Genomic DNA, 26,841 nt, shown 5'->3' on the forward strand with positions numbered 1-26,841 from the left:
TACATGGGCCTCTCACTGTTATGGCCTCTCCCATTGCGGAGCACAAGCTCCGGACACGCAGGCTCAGCAGCCATGGCTCACAGGCCCAGCCGCTCCGCGGCATGTGGGACCCTCCTGGACCAGGGCATGAACCCACGTCCCCTGCATCGGTAGGCAGACTGCCAACCACTGCTCCACCAGGGAAGCCCTTAGTACCACTTTTGCTGCATCCCTTAGATTTTGCTTTGTTGAATTTTCATTTGGATTTGTTGTCAGGTATTTTTTGATTTCTCTTTTGATTTCATCACTGACCCAATAGTTGTTCATTAGCATGTTGTTCAGTGTCCACACATTTGCGATTTTTTTTTAGCTTTCTTCTTGTAGTTGGTTTCTAGTTTCATACTATTTTGATCAGAAAAGGTACTTTCAAAAAGATATAATTTCAAATCTTTTAAAATTTATTGAGAGTTGTTTTGGGTTCCAATATATGGTCTGTCCTTGAGAAAGTTTCCCATGCACTTGAGAAAAATGTGTTTTCTGCCGCATTTGGATGGAATGTTCTATACAAATCTATCAAATCCATCTGGTCTGATATTTCAGTTAAGGCTACTGTTTCCTTGTTGACTTTCTGTCTGAATGATCTACCCATTGATGTTAAATGGGATGTTAAAGTTCCCTACTATTATTGTGTTGTCAATTTCTCCTTTTAAATCTGTTGATAATTGCTTTCTGTATTCTGGTGGTCCTAAAGTTAGGTGCATATATATTAATCACTGTTATGTGTTCTTGATGAATTGTCCACTTTATCATTATATACTGTCCATTGTCTATTGTTACCTTTTTTGCCTTGAAGTCTATTTTGTCTGATGTGAGTGTGGCTATACCTGCTTTCTTTTGGCTGCAATTTGCTTGAAGCATCATCTTCCATTCCTTCACTTTGAGTTTATGTTTGTCCTTAGAGCCAAGATGAGTCTCCTGGAGGCGGCATATAATTATGTCTTGTTTTTTAATCCATCCAACCACTCTATCTTTTGCCTCATGAATTCAATCCATTTACATTTAGGGTGATTATTGATAGATGAGGACTTAGTACTGCCATTTATTCTTTTGTTTTCTGGTTGCTCTATATCTCCATTGTTTCTTTTTCCTTGTATTTCAATCTACCATTTTGGTTTGGTGGTTTTCTCTGATGTTTTTCTCAGTTTCCTCTTTTTTTATGTTTTGTGTCTCTGCTTTAGATTTATGTTTTATGTATTAGGTTTGTGTACAACATCTCATAGATAAAATAGTTCCTTTTCTGCTGATAGCATCTTATCTTCATTTATCTATATAAGTTACGTCCTTTTCCTCATCCCTGTTCATGTTTTTGTTTCTTAAATTACCCCTCTTTGTGTTGTGAGTTTGTTACCAAATTGAAGTAGCTATAGTTATGTTTTCTTCTTTTTTCCTCTTTAACATTTATGCTATAATAAAATGTTAAAAAAAAAAAACCTACTCTGGGGACTTCCCTGGTAGTCCAGTGGTTAAGACTCTGCGCTCCCAACACAGGGGACACAGGTTCAATCCCTGGTCGGGGAGCTAAGATCCCGCATGCTGTGAGACATGGCCTAAAAAATTTTAAAAAACAAAAACAAAAAGCCTATTCTGATATAGAGTTACAGTTTTCTGATTCTGTCTATTTATTACCTTATTCAAAGTTTTGTGTCCTTTTTTGCCTTTTTGTTTCTGGTAGAAGAGTTCCTTTCAACATTTCTCATAAGGCAGATCTAGTGTTAATGAGCTCCCTCGGCTTTGTTTGGGAAACTCTTTATTTCTCCTTCATATCTGAATGATAACTTTGCTGGATAGAGTATTCTTGGGTGACAGTTTTTATCTTTCAGTATTTTGAGAATGTCATTCGACTCCCTCCACTGACCTGTGGAGTTTCTGCTAAGAAATCTGCTGATAGCCTAATGTGGGTTCCATTGTGGGTTACCATCCTTTTCCCCCTGCCTTTAAATTCTTTCTGTGTCATTGACTTTTGGCAGTTTTAGTATAAGGAGTCTTGGAGAAGGTCTTTTTTGCATTGAGGCAATTAGGTTTTCTCTTAGCTTCATGGACTTGTATATCCACTTCCTTCCCCAGACTTGGGAAATTCTCAGCTATTATTTCTTTAAATAAACTCTCTGCTCCCTTCTCCCTCTCTTCTTCTGGGATGTCCATTAACCTACTATTGCCCTTCCTAAAAGGGTCAGCTAGCTCTCGTAGAATTTACTCATTTAAAAAAATATATTTTAATTCTCTTTCCTCTTCTCCTTGTATCATTTCTATATTTCTGTCTTCAAGCTCACTAATTCTCTCTTGCATGTGGTCTGCTCTATTTCCACTGCTTTGTAATGCATTCTTCAACTCATTTACTGAGTTCTTCAGCTCCAGAATTTCTGATTGGCTTGTTTTAGTTTCAGTCTCTTTGGTAAAGTATTCCTTTTGTTCATTAATTTTATTCCTGAACTCATTGAATTTTCTGAGTTTTCTTATAACTCATTGAGTTTTTTTTTTTTGTTTTTTTTTTTTGTTTTTTTTTGCGGTACGCGGGCCTCTCACTGTTGTGGCCTCTCCCGTTGCGGAGCACAGGCTCCGGACGTGCAGGCTCAGCGGCCACGGCTCACAGGCCCAGCCGCTCCGCGGCATGTGGGATCCTCCCGGACCGGGGCACGAACCCGTGTCCCCTGCATCGGCAGGTGGACTCTCAACCACTGCGCCACCAGGGAAGCCCATTCGTTGAGTTTTATAATAGCCATTTTGAATTTTCTATCAGTTATATCACAATATTCTGTGATTTTCAGTTTGGTTTCTGGAGAATTGTCATTTTCTTTTTGTGGTACAGTGTTACTGTGGTTCTTCATGATGCTTGATGAGTTGTTCCTCTGCTAGCTCATTTCAACTGGCAAACACCTTTCTTCTTAGGTAAAGCTTTTTTTTTCTTGTTTCTAACAATTCAACAGGTTAGGCCCTTCTTTTATCTTCCAGTAGGTGGTGCTATACCACAAGTTTCTCTTACCTGAGCTGCCTCTGGTTATGTTTGACAGTCAGCACTTTCCACTTTCTACCGCCTCCATCAGAGGTATCAGCCAGTGCCCTAGTTGTCACTGCTTATGCCTCCAGTGTCATTGGTGCCATGCTGCTGCTGGTGTGGCTGGTGTGACTGCCTGGTGCACCAGGATGGTGGACAATTCTGCCATGTTTAGGACCTCCTGAGTTGCAGGCACTCCCACTGCAGAATGGGGGATAGCTCAGGTGGCACAGGAACCTCTGCTGTGTTCAGTATTGTCAGGTTTGAGGACTCTGCCGCTGTAAGCAGGGGGCGAGGAGAGAGAGTCATGGGTACCTCCACAGCTGGAGAGACAGGGTCCCAGACCCTACTGCCACTGCTGCCCAGTTATCTGTGGCTGTGGGCACCACTGCAGCCAGGAGGCCAGAGCTGTATTCACCACCTCCCCTGTCGCTACTGAGTTTTCTGGGACTGCAGGTTCAATTGCCATGGCTGGGGGACCAGAACTGCAGGTACCACCTCCACTGTTCCCCAAGTTCCACCTCCTCTGTGTGTTCTAGTCCACCCACCTTTAGGTGTATGGATATGTGGAATTCTCCAGTGTCCTGGTGTGTTGGGCAGAGGCACTTTTGTTGAGTCGTGGATGTTTTACTGATAGTAGATAGAAGGAGAGAGACAAAGAGAGCATCTCCCTTTGCCATGATGCTGATATCACTCTCCATTCACTTTTAATGGAGTTAATGATACAGATGGTCCCCAACTTATGATGGTTCAACTTATGATTTTTCAACTTTACAATGATGCGAAAGCGATACACATTCAGTAGAAACCATACTTTAAATTCCGAATTTTGATCTTTTCCCGGGCTAGTGATATGCAGTACTATACTCTCTTGTGATGTGGGGTAGTGACAGTGAGCCACAGCTCCCAGTCAGTCATGCGATCACAAGGGTAAACAACTGATACACTTACAATCATTCTGTACCCAGACAACCATTCTGTTTTTCACTTTCGATACAGTATTCAATAAATTACATGAGATATGCAACACTTTATTATAACATTGGCTTTGTGTTTGGTGATTTTGCCAAACTGTAGGCTATTTTTGTAAGTGTTCTGAGCACGTTTAAGGTAGGCGAGGCTAAGCTATGATGTTTGATAGGTTAAGTGAATTAAATTCATTCTCAAGTTATGGTATTTTCAACTTACAGTAGGTTTATTGGGATTTAACCCCATCATAAGTTGAGGAAGATATGTATTTGGGGCTTATATCAATTTTTATACTATTTGCTTAATCAAATAGTTTTAATTATTCAATTTTCCCTCTTTTAATTTGATAGGTATATATTCTTCAGTGGTCACGCTATAAATTACAACCTGAACACTTGACTTATTGCAGTTAAATACAAATTATTTTACCATTTCCTGATAATGATAGATCCTTAGAACACTTCAATTCCATTTGTCTCCATTTTCATTATTTTTGCCTTGTATTTTAATTCTACATATATTTTAAATTCTGTAGGACATTATTAGTATTGTTTTTCTTATACGGTTAACTTTCAGTTATATTTAACCACATTGTTTTTGGTTCTCTTCATTCCTACTTGTATTTTCATACTTCTCTCTGGGATCGTTTTCCTTCTGACTGAAGAATTCCTCTCAGCATTTATTTCAGTACAGCTTGCTGATGATATATTCTCTCCTTCTGTTTGTTTAAAAGCATCTTTATTTCACCTTTAGTTCTAAAAGGATATTTTCACTAGGTTGCACATTTTTTAAAATGTCTTATTGTACTGTTTTATTGCTTTCATTGTTTCTATTAAGAATCAGGTTAATGTCTTCTATTTGCTCCTTCAAGGATATTGCGTCCTTTTTCTCTGAGTGCTTTTAAGATTTTCTCTTTGATTTTCAGCTGTTTAAATATGATGTGCCAAGGAGTGGTTTTCTTTGTTTTATACTACTGAACTTCTTGAATCTGTGTATTGATATCTTTCATCAGTTTTGGAAAACCATCTGCCATTATCTCTTCAAATATATTTTCTTCCTCATTATTTCCTCTTTCCATGATTCCTATTTCACATATGTTAGCACTTCTAACTGTGACCAACAAGTTTCTTACACTGCATTCTTTTTTATTCATATACATATTTCATTTTTGTCTTTGATTCCATGTTTCAGTTTGGACCTGTCACTCCGTTTACTTTTTCACTATGTCCAATCTGCTATTAAACCTATCAGTTAGGTTCATTGAGCTCTTGTTGGGTTTCCAACCCAATTAGCTATACTGTGATTCATTTCTAATGCTAACTACCGAGACTTAACATCAGACTCTTAAGGGCTTAGTCCTCCATGAGACTGACCTTACTTCAGATGCTAGCCACAGTTCAGCTGGTCCCCAGGCCACCCTCACTTCCAACCAAGTGGCTACAAATTCAGGAGTTCCCATGTCCCCCTCAGAGTCAATAGCTTACTAGAATGATGCAAAGAACTCAGAAAAACACTATACTTACAATCACAATTTTATTGTAAAGAATACAGATCAGGAATAGCCAAATGGAGACACATAGAGAAAGGTCTGAGAGGGAACATGGAGCTTCTATGCCCTCTCCTTGTGGAATCTGGGCATGTTACTCTGTTGGCACATCATTGTATTTTAAATCCTGGCTTGCTGACTCCAATATCTGTATTACCTGTTGGTCGCCTTCCATTTGTACAATTTATGATAGTAATAAATATGACCATTTAAGAGGTTGTATCAAAGAACATTTTAATCCAAATGGTAGATAGTGAACCGTGGTGCTCTATGTTAGATAGTAAAATGTAGTCAAAATACATCAACTCATTCAAAAGTTAGCACTGAGAAATAAAATATAACAATGGGACATTAAAACTTACTCTTTGCATTCTGTTGGTAATATTTACTCTTTAAAGATAGAAAATGAACCATACCAGGTTTATCTGAATCCTTAAAAATCGTTATCGGTGTCTCCTTCTAAGAAAAGCAGAAGGTATTATAGGAAAGACTACAGTAATATTAACTATAATACTCTTATATAGATGAGGGCATGGCATACTATACAATCTATATGACTTTTATCTAAGTTCAATAAGTTGGTGAAAAGGGAAAAGTTAGAGTACAGCTTATTGCCTCTGACAGTTTTTATAATATTCGGCCACTATCCATCATATGTAATGTCATTGTCTCTTCTTTTAGCCGTCTTTTCCCTTTCTTTCCTCAGGTAGTCTTTTATTTCTTATATTTTCATTTTTCATCTCTTTTTTTTTTCAGTTTCCTCATTTGATACCTGTAGACATTGTATACATCCACTTCTGTTATGAAGCCCCTAACCTTTAAGACACTTAAGGCATACAAATGAATGACTGTATATTCCAGTAAAAATTCCCTAAGCCACTTAAAAAAAATTCTATACAATATAATGATGCTGTTAGAGTTTGGAAAACTATTTCTTCTAATTTATTTCAGATAAAAAATCACTTTATAACACCATATATTTAAAAGTATATACATACTGTTTAATGATCTCAAAATACATGTAATTTAACTGTTTATTTATTTATTTAAATATCTCTCAGAGTTGATGTTTTCAGTTTACTAATTTCTAGAAATACCATTTTTATTACTCAGAAAAAAAGTTAAAATTACAACTATAAAATATGTTTTTATTTGCTGGAGTTTTATATTGAAATGGATGCAGTCTTCATTCATGAAAGCTAGTTCTTTGTATTCATTAATAACTCATTAATAAAATAAAGAATACTATTATAAGAGACAAATCTATTGATAAAATAAGTTGAGCAATATTATGTGGCATTCTACAACATGACACTTCTGTTTTGCTTTATGCTTTTAGTTTTGGGAATACAACAAAAGAAAATGCTCATCATAGAAATATACTGAAAATTTATAAGAAGGAAGTCTTTATTATAAGTGCAAGCTTCTCTCCTCAGCTTCCCTTTTCACTTTTTTTTTCAGTTCAATAAACAGTTATTGAGTGGATATTCTGTGGAGATACAAAAAAATAAAGTCTATATTTTTGTAGAGTTTATGGTAGAACCTGGTAGAAGAGACAGATTGAAAAACCAGTAATTTTAATACAGTGTGATGAATGCTATGATAAAGTTTATTCATGGTGCTATGACAGCATATACAAGGATCAGTGAGCCTTGACTAGAGATCAAGGTTGGCTTCTTATAGGAAATAATGCCTGAGCTAAATGTTGAAAGAGGAAGAAGAGTTAACTAGGAAAAGGAAAAGGAGCATAGGGTTTTTCCTGGCTGAAAGAAGAACACGAAGGTTTGAACCAGTATGAGGCTTATAGAAAACTCTGAAATGAAGTTGGTGAGTTAGGCCAAATAGTTTTCCAGAATATTTGAACAAAGCAAGGATGAAAATAGGCCATTGGACAAATTTTTAAATTTCTATCATAGGGAATGAAATATATATCCATCTTTAGTTGACATTTAATAAAGTTGAATACTTCCTTTTGTGTAACACTCCTAAAGAGAACATTTAAATCTGTTGCAATATTTGAATTATGTTAGTATGGATATTTGTTTATAATTTGAATGTGTTTTCCTTAAATTCCTAATGCATTACGTTAAGAAACTAAACCTATAAATTTTCTAAATGTATTGAATTAGAATAAACTCTGAATGGAACCAATTAGTTTTTCCCATTCAAGTCTCTTTTTATAACTATTTGTTAACTATTTGTTATCTTTTTAAAAATCTTTTGTAGAATTCCTGTGCCTCAGCCAGAAACTTCTGCACAAAGAAAAGGAAGTAAACCAGACATGCCAATCACCTTCCAACGTATGTTGCTTTGACGATGATGATGATGATGATTTATAAAGTCTTTATGGAACACTGTTATATACAGATTGCTGTTTGATTTGATTCTGAATTTTTGGGTCATACCTGCCACTAGCATAATATAAGTACTTGTATTAAACTATATGTAGCTAGTTATTTTTGTTTCTATTTTTATTTAGCTTAAGTCCTTGTCAAAAGTACTGGTCCCAAATTTAGAACAATTTGGTATCATCACCAAAGTGCAAGTAAATATAAATAAACTTGTTTATATTAAGCACTTATTAAGTTGTTTCTTTGGTAGTACATCTCTTCAAACGTACTATTTTGAATTAACAGAAGAATACTAAAGTAGGAAGTTTAATTTTTATTTGACAATAAATATAGGTAAAGCTTAAAAGATAGTTGTAGTTCCTTTCTTTGCTGTTAGGTTGACTGGTTTGAATATTTGGGTTCATTTCTGAAGTGATTTCATGACACAATTTCGTTCTGGTAGGGTATCTTTAGAGTGGTTTTGTTTAAATCAGATGTTATAAGGGGTCATCTCTCTAGACTTTTTAGCACTTTAGATCCTTCTTGCTTTTTGAGTTACTCTTATTTGGGGATTGACTTCTAGTCAGTCTGACAGATTAAGAACCCACAAAGGTCCCGGGTTTTGGCACCAAAAAAAAAAGAACCCACAAAAGGATCTGGACTATACCCCCAAAAAAATAAAAGATAGAAAAGAAGGGGAAGATCATTATAATATAAATATATAACCAAGCTGAAAGTAAGAGTGAAAAATCCCTAAGTGGCAGAAACAAAAGAATTTAAATTTAGTGGTGAGTAGGAACTAAAACTAAAACTGCTCTTGGGCATTTCAGAACTAGATAGAGGCCTAAATGATCATAGGCTGAGGTGTAATAACGACATGGAAAAGAGAGTCCAGACCACAGGCCTCTTACATGTGAAGTAGAACTAATATAAAGTTGGAAGGTTATTAAGGTCCAGATAAATTATTCCCATCAGCATGGGGAAGTATCAAGGAGCTTCCTGTATTCCCTGGGCAATGGGTAGGAAAAGTTGAATTGACTTAGTACCCACTGAATTGAATTAGAACCCTTATTAAACATCACATTCTATTCCATTGGTCTATATGTATGTCCCTATGTCAGTATCACAATGTTTTGATTACTGTAGCTTTGTATCAAGTTTTGAAATTGGGGTGTATGAGTCCTCCAACGTTGTTGTTCTTGTTCAAGATTGCTTTAGCATTCGGGACTCCTTGTAATTCCATATGAATTTAAGGATCCATTTTACCATTTTTGCAAAATAGGCTTTTGAGATTTTGATAGGGATTGCATTGAGTCTGCAGATTGTTTTGGATAGTATTGACATCTTAATAATATTAACTCTTCTAGTCCATGAACATGGGATTTCTTTCTGTTCATTTTTAGACATTCTTTAATTTATTTCAACAATGTTTTATAGTGTTCAGTACACAAGTCATTCACCTCTTGCTTAAAGTTATTCCTAGGTATTTTATTCTTTTAGATGCTATTATATTTAGAATAGGTTTCTTAATTTCCTTTTGAATATCTTATTATTGGTCTGTGGAGAATTTTTTTTCTTTTTTAGTGAGTTTAGGTAATTTCTTTGCTTTTAGGAATTTGTTTCATCTAGGTTCTCTAATTTGTTGGTATATGATTGTTCATAGTGTTCTATTATAATCATTTTTATTTCTGTAATAAATCACATTTCATTTCTGTATTTAGTTTTTGTGTCTTCTCTCCTTGGGGAGAAGGTCAGTCGAGGTAAAGATTATCAATTTTGTTGGTCTTTACATAGGACAAGCTTTTGGTTTCTTAGATTCTATTATTTTTTCTATTCTCTATTTCATTTATATTTACTCTAAGCATAATTACTTCTTTTTCTTAACTTTGGGTTTAGTTTTCTCTTTTTCTAGTTCCTCAAAGTTTAATGTTACGTTATTGAATGAGCTCTTTCTTTTTTTTTAACATCTTTATTGGAGTATAATTGCTTTACAATGGTGTGTTAGCTTCTGCTTTATAACAAAGTGAATCAGTTATACATATACATATGTCCCCATATCTCTTCCCTCTTGCGTCTCCCTCCCTCCCACCCTCCCTATCCCACCCCTCTAGGTGGTCACAAAGCACCGAGCTGATCTCCCTGTGCTATGTGGCTGCTTCCCACTAGCTATCTATTTTACATTTGGTAGTGTATATATGTCCATGCTACTCTCTCACTTTGTCACAGCTTACCCTTCCCCCTCTCAATATCCTCAAGTCCATTTTCTAGTAGGTCTGTGTCTTTATTCCCGTCTTGCCCCTAGGTTCTTCATGACCATTTTTTTTAGATTCCATATATATGTGTTAGCATACGGTATTTATTTTTCTCTTTCAGACTTACTTCACTCTGTATGACAGTCTCTAGGTCCAGCCACCTCACTACAAATAGCTCAATTTCATTTCTTTTTATGGCTGAGTAATATTACATTGTATATATGGGCCACATCTTCTTTATCCATTCATCTGTCGATGGACACTTAGGTTGCTTCCATGTCCTGGCTATTGTAAATAGAGCTGCAATTAACATTTTGGTACCTGACTCTTTTTGAATTTTGGTTTTCTCAGGATATTTGCCCAGTAGTGGGATTGCTGGGTCGTATGGTAGTTCTACTTTTAGTTTTTTAAGGAACCTCCATACTGTTCTCCATAGTTCTTTTTTTAAATATCAGTATTTCTGCTGTAAATTTCCCTCAGATCACCACTTTCACTGCATCTTATAAGTTTTTATGTTGTATTTTCATTTTTGCTCATCTCAAGGTATTTTATAATTTCCCTTGTGACTTCTTATTTGACCTATTAGTTGCTTAAGAGTGTGTTGTTTAATTTCCACATATATGTGAATTCTCTAGTTTTCCTTCTATTGTTAATTTCTAGCTTCATTCTATTGTGGTCAGAAAAGATACTTGTATTATGTGATTCTTTTTAAATTTATTGAGGCTTATTTTGTGGCCTAACATATGGTCCATCCTGGAGGTATTTCGTGTATTTTTGAAAAGAACGTATTCAACTGTTGTTGTATAAATATATATTTAAAGAAGTTTAGCTTCTACCCCTGTTCCCTGCATCCTCTTCCTTCTCCACCATTATAGGTAACTTTTTAATTCATTCTATGGTATGTCTTTTCATTGTTTGTTTTATAATATAAGAAGGTATGTGTGTATATCAGAGAGAGAGAAAGAGTCAGGCCCCCCCCTTTCTTAGATAAACGTACAACTACCTTTGAGAGCAATTTGACAAGACCTAATTTATTGAAAATGTTACACTTTGTGACCTATATGTTGGGCACACTGAGAGACATGTTCTAAGATGAGTATTGGAGCATTGTTTAAAATAGGAAAACTCGGGGCTTCCCTGGTGGCACAGTGGTTGAGAGTCTGCCTGCCGATGCAGGGGACAGGGGTTCGTGCCCCGGTCCAGGAGGATCCCACATGCCGCGGAGCGGCTGGGCCCATGAGCCATGGCCGCTGAGCCTGCGCGTCCAGAGCCTGTGTGCTCTGCAACGGGAGAGGACTGCGTACCGCAAAAAAATAAAAAATAAAAAATAAAAAAAATAAAAAAAAGGAAAACTCTTTTACGTTCATTATTTTTTTTAATTGAGGTATAATTAGTGTGTAACATTATATTAATTTCACGTGTGCAACATAATGATTTGATATTTGTATATATAGCAAAACGATTCCCACAGTAAGTCTAGTTAACATTTGTCACCATACATAGTTACAAAAAATTTTTTCTTGTGATGAAAACTTTTAAGATATACTCTCTTAGTAAGTTTCAAATATGCAATATGATATTAACTATAGTCACCATGCTGTACATTACATCTCCATGACTTACTTATTTTATAACTGGAAATTTGTACCTTTTGACCCACTTCACCCACCCGCTCCCAAACCCCTACCTCTGGCAACCATCAATCTGTTCTCTGTATCTATGAGCTTGTTTTTTTCTTGGGGGGAGGTCTGTCTTTTTTTTTATTCCACATGTGAGATCATACAATATTTGTCTTTCTCTGTCTGACTTATTTAACTTAGCATAATGTCCTCAAGTTTCATCCATGTCAAGATTTCATTGTTTTCATGGCTGAATAATATTCCATTGTATATACACCACCTGTTCTTTATCCATTCTTTCATTGATGGGCCTTTAGGTTGTTTTCAGGTCTTGGCTATTGTAAATAATACTACAGTGGACAGGGGGGTGTATATATCTTTTTTTTAATGTTATTTTTTAACCATTATGCTTATTGTATTTTTTTTTACAGCAGGTTCTTATTAGTTATCCATTTTATACATATTAGTGTGTATATGTCAATCCCACTCTCCCAATTCATCACACCACCACCCCGCCCCAAAGCGGGGTGTATATATCTTTTTGAGTTAGTGTTTTTTATTTCTTTGGATAAATACCCAGTAGTGGAATTGCTGGATCATATGGTTGTTCTATTTTTACTTTTTTGAGGAATATCCATACTGTTCTCCGTAGTGGCTGCACCAATTTATGTTCCCACCAACAGCATATGAGGGTTCGCTTTTTGCCACATCCTCACCAACACTTGTTATTTCTTGTCTTTTTGATAATAGCCATTTTAACAGGTGTCAGATGATATCTCGTGGTTTTGGTTTGCGTTTCCCTAATAGTGATGTTGAACATCTCTTTTATGTACTTGTTGGCCATCTGTATGTCTTCTTTGGAAATATGTCTATTCAGATCCTCTGCCCCCTTTTTAATCACATTGTTTATTTGTTTGTTATCGAGTTGAACAAGTTCTTTATATATTTGGATATTAACCCCTTATCAGATATGTGATTTGCAATCATTTTCTCGCATTCTGTAGGTTGCCTTTTCATTTTGTTGATGGTTTCCTTTGCCATGCAGAAGTTTTTTAGTTTGATGTAGTCCCATTTGTTTATTATACTGCAGTTTTAATGAATGAATTAGATCTATATGTGTTAACATGGTTACTGATATATTTCCAGATATGTTTCATGATAGCTTTGGAAATTACTGTGTCTGTAAATTCAAAAGCCACTCATTTTGTGAATATATAGCTAATTTGTTTATGTGGTATGATTGTGCTAGTTATTTTGAAGACTACAAAGTTTAACATCTTATTGTTTGTATCTGGTAACTTAGATAAGTAAGACATACATTGAAAAGTTCACAATAACAGTACTACTGAGATCATAAGGCATTATAGGTAGCCTCTGACTTACACAATTCTTTAAAAAGTCTATTATACTTGCTACCAAGCATAGATCTGATCACTGATTGAAGTACTCTGTTTTTTTCTAGACTTGTAGATCTTGCACCAGCATGGGGTCAGTGAAGGCAAGGGGGAAAGAGGCAAAGGAAATAGCTCCTCTCCGACCCCCATGCCTCCATACACCCCTACCTATCACTCTTATCCACATAATGAAATGCTTAGAGTAAATTTTGTGAAGAAAAATCACTATGCCTATACACATACATTTATACCATGTCCTTTTTCACCTCACAACCTAAATGTGGTCTTCTCCTGAAATTTTTCCTCATTAAAACATAAATCCGTTCTCACCAGAAATAAGGGTAAAATGAATCATTAAAATAACGGTGATCACTATAATTCTGGTATATAATTAGATATATACAAAAATATAATTTTGCTAGGTAATTAACCTGTATCTTAGTTATGCATTAGGCTTAAACAATAATGTTTTTCATTTGGTAATTTTAGTAATATTCAAGCTAAAAATAAAAGAATTCTAGTGTATAATTTTCCATCTTATTTTTAGAAAAACCTGAGCTCTAGATGTATTTTGTCTCCTAATTATTGCCTTTGAAATCTTGCTATTCACAACCAGTGACTGCCAATATCTCTTGTACTGATTTCATACCCATTTGTATTAATTATGAACATATAATTGGGATAGTTAATTACAGTCCCAAGTTACTAAACTAAAAAACAATGCATGGGGCTTCCCTGGTGGCGCAGTGGTTGAGAGTCCGCCTGCTGATGCAGGGGACACGGGTTCGTGCCGCAGTCCGGCAAGATCCCACATGCTGTGGAGCGGCTGGGCCCGTGAGCCATGGCCGCTGAGCCTGCGCGTCCGGAGCCTGTGCTGTGCAACGGGAGAGGCCACAACAGTGAGAGGCCCATGTACCGGAAAAAAAAAAAAAGCATTATTTTTTCAGAAGAACTTTTCATGTAAACATTAAACCTTGCCAGTTCTTAACACTCAAATAAGAAAACAGCCATAGAAAATATTCTGACTTATTCCTGACAGTGTCAATCATAGGATTTTTTTCCTATGCAATGGATGTAAGTACTTAATTTTTAAAGATTGGAATGGCCCACAACTTGTTCTTTGTGTGTATTATTTTAGAACAAATCAGTCAGGAATTCTCACTATAACTTGGGTTGTAATAGCTACTTATTGCTAATCTAATTATGTACTTTTATTAGTTTGGGTAAGGGAAATTCATTTCTGGAAGATAAAAAGGATAAATCATTGCCCAATCCTTACTTTACTCCTATTAACTTTGAGTTTTTCTCTTGGCTTTTATTGTTTCCTTTCCTTTTCATGTGTGATTAAATTTTTTATCCTTTTCGTTTGTTATCAAGCGTTATTATAGGAAGTTAAGTGTGTTCATCAACTAAATTTTAAGTTAAAAATAATACTTTTGTCATATCACAGTGTTTTGAATACCTGGTAAGAAGTTCACCTCTTCATCTTCTCTAAAAAGTCAATGTAGTATTTTACCTCGTAATAATTTTTCAGTCTCTGTCTAGGTTTAAGAAACCAAGAAAGTAGTCTGGGGATATAGAATAAAGTTCAAAAACAGAAGTGATATATTAACCACACTGAAACCTTGCTGTTGAAACACCCTTCTGTCTCAGCACGGTTTTTTATGCTAGGAAGATAATAAATGCCAAGGCATAGGCAGCCTACAATGAAGCAATTCTGCAACCTTGCTAAACTCTGGAACAGTTGCTGTCAGCTTGCCTTAGCTAGCATAACTGACAGTGTGAGAAGTTCCAACATCTCTTTTTTTTCTGATTCTTCTCTATGTCTTCAGTTCCCAGGGTGTATTATTTAATTAAAATATTATTTTAGCAAATTCCTTAGTGTAGTATTTGGTACATAATAAGTGCTCAATAATTATTTGCTGAGTGAATTGAATGAATGGATAAATGTCATAATGTGTAAGAGGGAAATTATATTCTGCCTTAGAAACTAAATATGTTAGATAAATTATACATAAATGATAAACTGACTTGATGATAGAGAACAATTAAGAGTTGAAGTGGTCTTTCATTTCAATTTAGTTCCCTCTTTGTTTTCCATATGTTATTTATATCTGAAAGGAATATCATATCAACGGTCCTTTTGAAAGAGACTTATATCCGAAAAATAGACTGCATTCTGTGTGTGTTCAGGATACTTTTAGCAAAGATTAACAAAATTTTATTTTAAGCTTAAATTCCACCAATAGTGAGTGGCGGTCCAATCTCTAAAGGTTATTATTCTCATGAATTTTACTTAACTTGAATTTGTCACTGAATATAAAAGGAATGTTTGTTTATTTAAGAGCATTTAGGAAATATAGAAAAGTATAAAGAAGATAATTACAAATCTCGTTAATTCCAGAAACAGAAAAAACAATATTACTTTTTAATATTTTGGAGTAAAAGTTTATTTTGAAGGTGAATTCTAGTTCTTTCCTCACTTTAATAAGAGTTACCTTTTGGACATTCAGTTTACATTTTGTAGGTGGTTGATTTTTAAAGTTAATTAAGCTATTTCTCATTAATCTGTGCTTTTTTTGTAGTGATTTACCTGATTTGGTTAGTTTATAGGTCTCAATTGTGTTCATCTCACTTCTTTAACAGGTCGAGAAAGCACAAGAACTGGTTGCATAGGGAAAGCCAGAAAAACTATAAGTGATAAATGGGAAAGTCAGATGTGGAGAGAAAAGAAGTTCGGCTTAATAGATCACCTACGATACAGCTGTATTTATCCTGAAAGTATTCCACGGAGATTTGTTTTAGAACACAGAAATTTTCTTACTCAGCAGTATAATTCTCAGCCTGCAAAATACATACCACAAGAAGGAAGACCCCCAAATCTTTATGATTTTAAGAGTGCCCTAGTCCTTGGACATTTTGAAGTAACCATCTTAGGTAAGTCACCTGTTCTTCTCTTTGAATAGTGTTAATTTGACATAATTTAAATATAGATGATACTATTTTGCTTTAAAAAATTAAGCGCTCCACATCCCCACCACCAAAAAAGTTAAGCCCAAGGAGAACTCCTGTTTGGCTCAAACCAAAGGAATGGAGCACTAATTCTGGAATACATTAAGCTTTAATTGTGGGCATTTAAATATTGGCAAGTCCTTAGAAAGTACTGGGGAGAGAAGAATGGGAACCAAGGGAACTTTCCTTAGCCCTGACTCTCCTACTACCTCTAAAACTGATTCACTTATCCTTTAGCCACCACTTTCTTGCTTATATTCTCTGCCTCTTTCTCAGTGCATCTGAACCACTGAAGGGTAAAATGTAGGTTAAAGAGAAAGGCATACTAATTGAGAGAAGATCCTATGAACAGACGTCTGTTTAGCCTGTGAAGAAAATAAAATTCTCAAGTAACAAGTTGAACAGAAGGAAGCTATTCAAAAAACTATCTTGTCTGACAAGGGACAATAAACTGATTTTCTCAGGTTGTTCTAAACTGACAGGTAGCTATAGAACTTATAAAAATTTAAAGTCAACACATTTTTAAACTTATGTTTATTTTTTAATTTTTTAAATTTTGGCTGTGTTGGGTCTTCGCTGCTGCATGCAGGCTTTCTCTAGTTGCGGCGAGCAGGGGCTACTCTTCGTTGCAGTGCGCGGGCTTCTCATTGCGGTGGCTTCTCTCGTTGTGGAGCATGGGCTCTAGGCTCATGGGCTTCAGTAGTTGTGGCCTGCGGGCTCAGTAGTTGTGGCTCACGGGCTCTAGAGCTCAGGCTCAGTAGTTGTGGTGCATGGGCTTAGTTGCTCCATGGCATGTGGGATCTTCCCAGACCAGGGCTAGAACCCGTGTCCCCTGCATTGGCAGGCAGATTCTCAACCACTGTGCCACCAGTGAAGCCCAACTTACATTTATTTTTAAAGTTTGTTTCTCATGAATGAAAAATGTACACAAAAATTAATTATAAAATAAAATCTTAACCAAAATGAGCTACTCTCTAGGTTTTTTATTTGTACTTGAAAGGAAGATCTTGTTACCTTAAAATGAAAGAATGATGAAGTGCCATTAGTAAATTAATTAAATGCCTGAAGGAGGATGCATTTCATAGAGTTTTGCACCTACAGTACTGAAGTGAATTACCTTGCCCTTAATCAAGATTCCTGTTTCCCCTTTACTCTCTTCCACTCCTTCAGCCCTGCTTCCTCACACATAAATTTGTACATACATGTGATTGTGTATATGTATATAATCTATGGAAAGTATAAATTCCCATTGACTCTGTTAGACCTTCTCAGACCTAAGTTTCAAATGCTTCTTTTTCCTAGACTGCATTGCTTGTTATCTTTGGGTAACTTATCAATCTTAGTTTTTATATCTAGGAAACAAAAATCATAGTGGAGATTTTTCATACATCACAAAAAGTAACCATGAAAACCATGAGTTCATCTGGAATCACAGAAATTGAATACTTCTCGTCTTTTCAACATGTCACTGATCCTCTAAACATCTCAGCTGTCTTATAAGTATTGTGAACCTTTGTAGCTTTACTATGCATCACCTAAAAGCAAGAATCAGATATAAAGAAGGCAAATTTGTCATTCTGCCCAACCAGCTGTAATCCATGTTAGAATTGGGCTGTTTTATATCCTACCATTTTTCAAGGACATAAGTGGATTTACAGGGATAAAAGACAGTGAAAAATATGCTATGTATGGATAAAACAAAACAGAGCATTTAAAAGGATACAGAAAAAGTAGGTATTACTAGGTGCCTATAAATAACAAATTATTACCATTCAGTAGTAATTTTCTGTGAGCTTTCTGGCAGGAAGGGAGAAAAAGGATTGTTCCTAATGAGGTACTTAATTTTAAAGGTAAAAGGATCCTGGATATCTTCTAGTCGTAACCCGCTAGCTAGGTAAAAGCCAGGCCATGATTAAAAATCATGTCTTAATCCCCTACCCCTATACTGTCCCTCCCCCTTCCCTCTCCCCCCTGATAACAACTAACTTGTTCTCTATATCTGTGAGTCTGCTTCTTTTTTGTTATACTCACTCGTTTATTTCTTTAGATTCCACATGTAAGTGATATCATATAGTATTTGTCTTTCTCTATCTGACTTATTTCACTTAGCATAATGCCCTCCAAGTCCATTATGGCAAGCTGCAAATGGCAAAATTTCATTCTTTTTTATGGCTGAGTAGTATCCCATTGTACACGTATACCACATCTTCTTTATCCATTCATCTGTTGATGGTCACTTATGTTGCTTCCACATCTTGGCAATTATAAATAATGCTGCTATGAACATTGGGGTGCATGTATCTTTTCAAATTAGTGTTTTTGTTTTTTTCGGATATATACCCAGAAGTACAATTGCTGGGTCATCTGGTAGTTCTATTTTTACTTTTTTGAGAAACCGCCATAATGTTTTCCATAGTGGCTGCACCAATTTACATTCCCACCATCAGTATGCAAGGGTTCCCTTTTCTCCCTTTTCTTCTTGCCGACGTTTGTTATTTGTGTTCTTTATTTTTTTTTGCAATATGCGGGCCTCTCACTGTTGTGGCCTCTCCCATTGCGGAGCACAGGCTCCAGACGCGCAGGCTCAGCGGCCATGGCTCACGGGCCCAGCCGCTTCATGGCATGTGGGATCCTCCTGGACCAGGGCACGAACCCGTGTCCCCTGCATCGGCAGGGGGGCTCTCAACCACTGTGCCACCAGGGGAGCCCTATTTGTGTTCTTTTTGATGATAGCCATCCTGACAGGTGTGAAGTGATATCTCATTGCTCTGCTCTTTTAGTGTGAAAGCAGCCATAAACAATGTGTAAATGAATGTGCATGGCTATGTTTGAATAAAACTTTTTAGACCCTTAAATCTGAGTTGCATTTAATTTTCACATATCACAAAATATTCTTCTTTAGATTTTTTTTCAACCATTTAAAATGAAAAAAAAGTTTCCTAGCTCATGGGTTGTACAAAACCAGGTAGAGGCTATATTTGACCTTTCCCCCCACCAACTCATAATTTGCTGACCCCTCTTCTAGATTCCTGTTTTTAGATGAAACTGATTAAACCAATCAAGGCAGATAAGTCTATATGATTTTTAAAGTTCTTCCAACATGAAGTTTGTCCAGCCTACACTGATACTACCTTCTAGTGGTTTATTGTCCCTCTGCTGTATCTTGCTGATCTCTGGAGGACCCAGTAATTTTGAAGTGTCTTATTCTGGGAGCCAGAAAGGTTATTCAGACCATAACCCTGTTACTTGGTCATTAGCTCTGACTGGTCTAGGGTGAATCATTATTGAAAATATTGAACGGAATTTGTAATCTTACCTCCCACGATTCTAATGGCTCCCAACAACCACCTGGGTACTGTGGCAATATCAGAAACCCATCTCAGAAGTACCAATTCTTGTGTTAAAATTCTTGCTATGCCATCTCACTTGACTCAAATAAGTAGATAGTATTAATAAGTGCTAAAATCTCGGCCCATTGCCTATTATGTAATAACACACTTCAAAGAGAAGATATTGGAATGGAGTGTAATAACACACTTCAAAGAGAAGATATTGGGATGGAGTAACAGACTAAATTTTCAATGTCTTTAGCCCAGGTACAAAATTTTTAATCTATTGGTCAATTTTAAGAATTATTTCTCACTTTAAATATAAGAAAGTATTTTTCAAAAGCTTTATTGGACTCATAGATGGTGTTAGTATATCACTGACTCTGCCAACACTAATTTAGTTACCCATGAAATGCTGAGTCAGTTAAAGCTTAAGAGTTCCCTCTTCGATTTGCATTTGACTTAGACAATAAGGAAAATATTCAGCCAGTCTTTAGTAAACCTCTGAAAGCCATCTGTTTATCTCTTGGAAATCAAGAGATACAAACCCCAGTAACAATAGGTATAATTTAAGGAGAGCTGTCAAGACAGTATTTTCTAGACTTTTTGTCAAAAGATTTTTTGTCAAAAATTTTTATATGGTTCTTTTCCTTTTCTGCAAAATGCATTTAAATGATAATTTAAAAATTTTAATAGCATTAATTGTAACATCAAAGTAATGTAATATGCTATAGTTAACATGGAAATCATAAGGCTTTACTTACCTTGATTTTTTTCTCCTATTAAAGCAACCAAGCAGGCCAACATAATTCCTGCCCTCCTTGGTACTGGCCTGCAAGCTCAGGACCAATTATTTGTACCCCTGAGGTATGCCTCCTTCCGTACTGAAGACTACTTGAACCATTAACTGAGTAGCACTGGGTTCCCTCACTCTTGGTTCCCTAACTGGCTATATCCTTAGGATATTCTATCCCACTGGCATGCTTCCCATTATTGTATCTTGAATGGAGCAGCACACTGGATTATATGGGTTCCAGAGGTGGTTACTGTTGCCACCCCTTAATTCTGTCCCTTATTCCATTGCATAATAAAAGTAATTTAATCCTTAAACCTTAAGTAGCTACTATCAGATTTCATCAGCGTAAGACTTTTTACCCCATATTTTAACATCTTTGAAAATTGATACGGATCTTATAATCGATGTCATGCCTTTGTTTAGTTGGTAGCATTTTTCTTTCTTAGTGGTATATAAAATAATGATCATCTTAAAAATCAATGGTATCTTAGATTCCATGAAACATGGTATATGCCAAGTACCCTTAGCTATGTGCTGGGATTACAAATTGCCCTCCTCTGCAACACACACACACAAACACACACACTTTTCACTGGAAAAGAAATTCAGTGACAACAAAGAATTTGAGAGGAAGATATATAAATTGCATACAATACACTTTACAAAAGAGGAATATGAGCTTGTTTGATTTTATATCTGCTTCTAATTTTTAATATAGTCCACATATATTATCACATTTACCTAGATAGTATGTTGTAAGTTATCTAAGTAACACATAAACAGTAAGTCACCATTGAAGTGCATTATACATGTACATTGTGGGGAGGATGTTTGTGTTCATCTCTTTTGCTGTTGGGAATATGGATGAATTCATATTTGAACACAATGCACAAATGTCCTAAAGTCTAATATTCGAAAATTATAGGTTAAAAATACACACATATACATTCTTTTGCTCAATTTAACAAATATTTACTGAGCACCTAAGGCATGCCCAGCACTGTTCTGGGGGCTGAGGTTACATGCGTTAATGCAACAGATAACAGAGCCTATGGTAAAATGAGATGGTGATAAGGGCTAGAAGAAAAGGGTTGGAGAGTGCTGTTGTAGGAAAGGGCTAAATTTTAAATAGAGTTGTCAAGGGAGGTCTCCCTGAGAAAATAACATTTCACCAGACACCAGATGGAGATGAAGGAGCAAGCCGTGTGTTTATCTGGGGAAAGAACATTCTATGTACAAGAACATCAAGTACAGAGGCCCTAGGCATGTTTACTTATACATCTGCACTCTGAACTCTAGTTTTAACCAAACAACTCATGATGAATTTTACCAATAATGTTGAAGCTAAACTCACAGCATTCTGTAATTTAGAAAGCAACTCATAATAGTATCAGTGACACACTGATAATGAAGCTATCTTCCTGAAAATATCAGGATTTCCAACTTCTAATATTTTCTCAATTCTAAAGCATACGTTTTTTTTTTTACATTTGCAAGTTGGAATGCATCTTATGGTCAATGGGTACATTAATGCAGTGTTTCCTTTTTCATTAAAAAACTGTTACTAAATTGATGGTATGTCTTAGAGTTAGATTTGGTATTAGAATCAAGGAAATGGGATGCCATTGTGTGCACATTGACGTGAGTTTTGCAGCATTGCTAAGAGTTCTGAGGTAGCTATACTTGTAATACTGAATTGGAATCCACAGTAAATTCTAGATGGCATGACTGTTTTAGTTTATGAATACCAGATTTTAGTAATCCTTAAAAAGCTTTAAGTAGCCCTTAGTTGTTTGTTAAGTTAAAGCTATGGAACTTAGTGTCATTTGCCCATAAAAAACAAAGAACGAGGGCTTCTCTGGTGGCGCAGTGGTTGAGAGTCCGCCTGCCGATGCGGGGGACGCGGGTTCGTGCCCCGGTCCAGGAAGATCCCACGTGCTGCGGAGCGGCTGGGCCCATGAGCCATAGCCGCTGAGCCTGCACGTCCGGAGCCTGTGCTCCACAACGGGAGATGCCACAATAGTGAGAGGCCCGCGTACCGCAAAAAACAAAAACAGAAACAAAAACAAAAAAGAACAGACTTGCATTTCTGGATCAGTTTACAGCTTAACTGGAAGGACTTGTTTACTTACCATTTGCTCCTACTCCATACTTCAGCATTGCTATAGGGCTGAATAGGAGAGATATAGAATCTACGGGACTTGCTGACTAAAATATCAGGGAAGAATGAAAGTGAGGAGTTAAGGATAACTTCTATGTTCCTGGTTTGGGTGACTGGGTGAAATTCAGAGTTTTCAAGATGTGCTCTGTGCGTTTACCCTTGCTCCAGCCAAGATGGTCTCCTTAACTCTGGTCTTTACTTTTGGCTTCTCCCTGTCCTGCCTGAAATACCCTTCTCTCTATTTAAATGTTACTCATCCTTTAATACCCAGCTCAAACCCTTGACTCTAGGAAGTCTTTTTTTATCCACCCTAGTTGACATTGACTCTCATAAAGAGTAACAGACACAGGTCAGGATTCATGTTGGTTGTTTCCCCATACTGCGACCTTTTCTAGCCCTAATGGTGAGTGATTAAAGTTTTTCTTGTATATTTGAGGACAAATGGAACCTTGTTACTACCATCCCTGGTCTTGCTTGAGTCTTATATCCTTAAGTCCAAATGGCAGTAATTGAACCAGTAGTTACCTCTGAATTCTCCTATCCTGTAATGGCACCTGTCATGAATGATGAAGAAAACACCCTACATGTCTTCATTTATGTGACTAGGCTATCCTCTGGATATTGAAATTTAAGCCTTCTGTCAATATTAAAAGATTTGGGATTGTTATTTCCAGCGGTGGAGGTAGATTGCTCCAAAGTGTCTCTTCTTTCAACCAATAGCATGTATTCATAAATGTTTGCACAGGAAAGGGTTTAGTTCCTAGTTTTGAAAGTTTTTTTTTTTACAGTTTTGAAGCTATTTGGCACATGTGTGGATCAAACCAGCAAATCTGGCCACGTTAGCACCATGTACTAACCCACTGCACTTTTAATAAAGTGTGATTTTTCTTTAACAGGTCTGAATCATGAGATAGCAATCAGTGTTGCATTCCTTCCTGAGTATTCTCCGGAAGATGTCCGAACATCTCAAATAGACACATTATTGACCTGCATGAATTACAGCTGTGTGTTTCCACAGGAATTAACTGGCAATGACAGATTTCAAGGTCCAAAAGCAGTTACAGGTAAGACAATCTTAGGATCTTTTCACTTAGAAAATAAAATTAATATTGCAAACAGTCCTAACCTTAAGATGTTATTATATAAATAGTTCTAGCCTTAACATTTGATATAGTTTAAATAATTATTAGGTAAAAGTACCCAAAGACTTATAAATGAGAATATATTTTTAAATAAAATTGGATAGATTAATGGTTTCTATTCCAGGCAGGCATTAAGAATGTTCTCTTATAATACATTTTTAAATGTAAGTATTCATTAGACCTAAGTGGTATGCACATGGAACAGTGCAACTTCTACTCTTCTCTCCTTTTAATTCAGGCCTTTCACCTTATAATTGCCTGAAATCTCAATACCTCCATAGTATAGTAGAGTACAATTGTTTTCTCTTATAAATGTTCAGTTATTCAAGTGCTATGCAATAAATTTCTTCAGGACTGCTAGGAGTGTATGTAATCCCAGTAGTGAAACCCTTCAATCAACTAATTGTTTAGGCTGCTACATAATATCCTGAACTATAAATCATTTCTATATACCAGTAAAATTATGTGTCCAATTATAATTATCCTATTCACTTTCTGTTGTAATTTCTATTTCCTAAGCATGTGGTAAAGTTTCTAGCCATTTTCATCAAGCTTATAAGAATATTACATTTTAAAAAGCTTTAAAGAAAGGCTTTATTATCTTGGGATTTTTGTGGTCGTTTTTCTAAGCTGATGAAACCCTTGAGTGGGTGTTGTTTTTAAACAAGTCTTATGAGCTGTACCTGATGATGAAGTAGCTTTTGGCAGTAATGGTTACTGCAAGCTGAACTTGAGTATCTAATTTTGGAAGAGATGAGGTTTTTTATTTTTCCACAGTCCATTTTAAAGATGGTATATTAGTTAACTTGCAGTATTACTTCTTACATTTCAGCTCCTTAGACTTACAGTAACCCAGATTTCGTAATTAGGGCCCTAATATGTACTTTAAATATTTGTGCACTCATGTTCTTGTTTCATGCAGTATCCACTTCTGTCATGTTTCTTCTGCTATATGTGTATGTTATTATTGATATAAAAAATCAAAGCAAAATCCTCAGGTATCTACTAGCTGCTAGTGCCAGTAGTCTTCCAGCAGTCGCTAACATGGTCAAGTGAAAATACCTGGTACCATTCTGCCAAAGCAGTTAGTATTTTGGGACATGAAGGGCAAGAATCACTAGAAAAGTGATGTAATCAAAAGCAAGGTGATTCATTTTGAACATGGAATACCGTATTTTTCATGACATAATGATAGTGTCTGTTTAGCTCTGTGCAAAGTATTGTGCCTGGACATTTTACATAAGTTACAACTAATCCTAACAAGAGACTTTCAAGGTAAACATTATTATCCCCTATTTATAGATGATTAGACTGAAAATCAGAGAGACTCACCAGCATGGATAACAGCTAGGATCTAAACCCAGATCAGTCTGATTCAAAACATTTCTATTCCCTCCATAATTACAAACTGAAAGATAAAAATATACAGAATAATGTAATGCAGTGGCTTATAGTATAACATTGGTATCATCTTTTAAACATTTTTATGAACTAGTTTCCTTTTTATTATAAAAGCTATACATGTTCACAATTTAAAAATTCAAACAATACCAAAAGGCACAGGGTAAAAGTGAAAGTTCCCCTCCCTGCCTTTGAAGGTCCATCCCCTTCTGCCAACCTACTCACCCACTCTCTGGAGGTAACCAGTATTCTTTGAATCCTTAAGAAATTATTTTTGCATATAACAGTATATTCTGTCTCTCACACACGCATACACAAACATACACTCTCTCTCTCTCTTAAGTACACACAAATGGAATTATTGTAAACATGGTCTCATAACCTACTTTTTCCTTGTAACACTGTGTTTTGAATAACTTTCATATTAGTATAGAGAGAGCTACCTTTCTCGTTTTAGTAACTATAAATATTCCACTGTGTAGATATACCTGTATTTACTTAATCAGTCCCCTATTGATGGACATTTAGATTGTTTCCAATTTTTTTTTTCTTTTTCAAGTGTTTTTGATATTAACAAACAGTACTGCAATGAGTATATCTATCTGTGTGTATGTATATAATATAATCTTTGTGCACTTACACATCTGTAGGATGAATTCTTAGATGTCACTGACTCAAAAGATATATGCATTTATAACAAGTTACACTTTAACCAAAAGAAAGAGTGCCACTTTACCCACACCCTTAGAAATACTAGGTGTTATCAGTCTTGTTAATCTTTGGCAGACAATAGGCAAAAGTATTATATCATTATCTTCATTTGCATATCTTAATTATTCTAAGCTTGAATATCTTCCTATGCTTATTGGCCATTTATATTTTTTCTTTCTATGAACTTTCTATGCTAGCTTTATTTTTTCCATTTTTCCATGAGCATTCTTTTTCTTATTAATTTGTAAGTTCTCTTTGCATATTGAATAAATTTACCCTTTATTGTGTGTTGCAATACTTTTACCAGTTTGATGTTTATTCAGTGGAAATCTTGGTATTTTAAGTAATTTTATTTTTATGTAGTCAAATATATCAATCTTTCATTTCTGTGGTGGCTGGTTTTATGTCACACTCAAAAAGGCATCACTCAGTCCAAGATTTTTTTTTAATTCACTATGTGTTTTTCTGATACTTTTATAGCTTTGGTTTTTTACTCATATATAATTTGTACTGTGGTAAAATATACATAACATAAAATTTACCACTTTAACCATTTTTAATTGTACAATTCAGTACATTTACACTAAGTACATTTACAATGTTGTGCAACATCATCATTACCCATTTTCAGAACATTTTCATCATCTGAAAACAGAAACTCTATACCTGTTAAACAATAACTCCCCATTCCCCCCTCTCCCTAGCTCCTGGTAACCTCTTATTTTACTTTCCGTCCCTATGAATTTGCCTATTCTAGGTATCTCATATAAGTGAAGTAATGCAGTTTTGTCCTTTTTTGTCTGGCTTATTCACTTAGTATAATATCCTCAAGATCCATCCATGTTATAATATATATCAGAATTTCATTTCTTTTTATGACTGAATAATATTCTGTTGAATGTATGTACCACATTTTGTTTATCCATTCATCTGTTGATGGACATTTGGGTTGTTTCCATTTCTTGGCTGTTATGAATAGTTCTGCTGTGAATATTGGTATTCAAGTACCTGTTTAAGAAGTCTCTGCTTTCAATTGTTTTAAGAATATCCCTAGGAGTGGAATTGCTGAGTCATATGGTAGTTCTATATTTAGCTTTTTGAGAAACAACCAAACCATTTTCCACAGCAGCTGCATCATTTTACATTTT

General features: G+C 35.7%; 1 protein-coding gene across 2 annotated transcripts in view; it reads left to right on the forward strand.

The window, feature by feature from the left end:
- Positions 1–26,841, forward strand: part of RADX (RPA1 related single stranded DNA binding protein, X-linked) — a 64,546-nt gene that overhangs the window by 33,132 nt on the left and 4,573 nt on the right. For both annotated transcript variants that reach the window (XM_024749587.1, XM_024749588.1), the window contains 3 exons: positions 7,773–7,846; positions 15,788–16,078; positions 23,336–23,503. In XM_024749587.1, the coding sequence (XP_024605355.1) occupies positions 7,773–7,846; positions 15,788–16,078; positions 23,336–23,503 (533 nt within the window). The remainder of the gene's footprint in view (positions 1–7,772; positions 7,847–15,787; positions 16,079–23,335; positions 23,504–26,841) is intronic.

Source organism: Neophocaena asiaeorientalis, unplaced genomic scaffold (assembly GCF_003031525.2).
Source record: "Neophocaena asiaeorientalis asiaeorientalis breed wild unplaced genomic scaffold, Neophocaena_asiaeorientalis_V1.1 scaffold850, whole genome shotgun sequence".
Taxonomy (NCBI): Eukaryota; Metazoa; Chordata; class Mammalia; order Artiodactyla; family Phocoenidae; genus Neophocaena; species Neophocaena asiaeorientalis.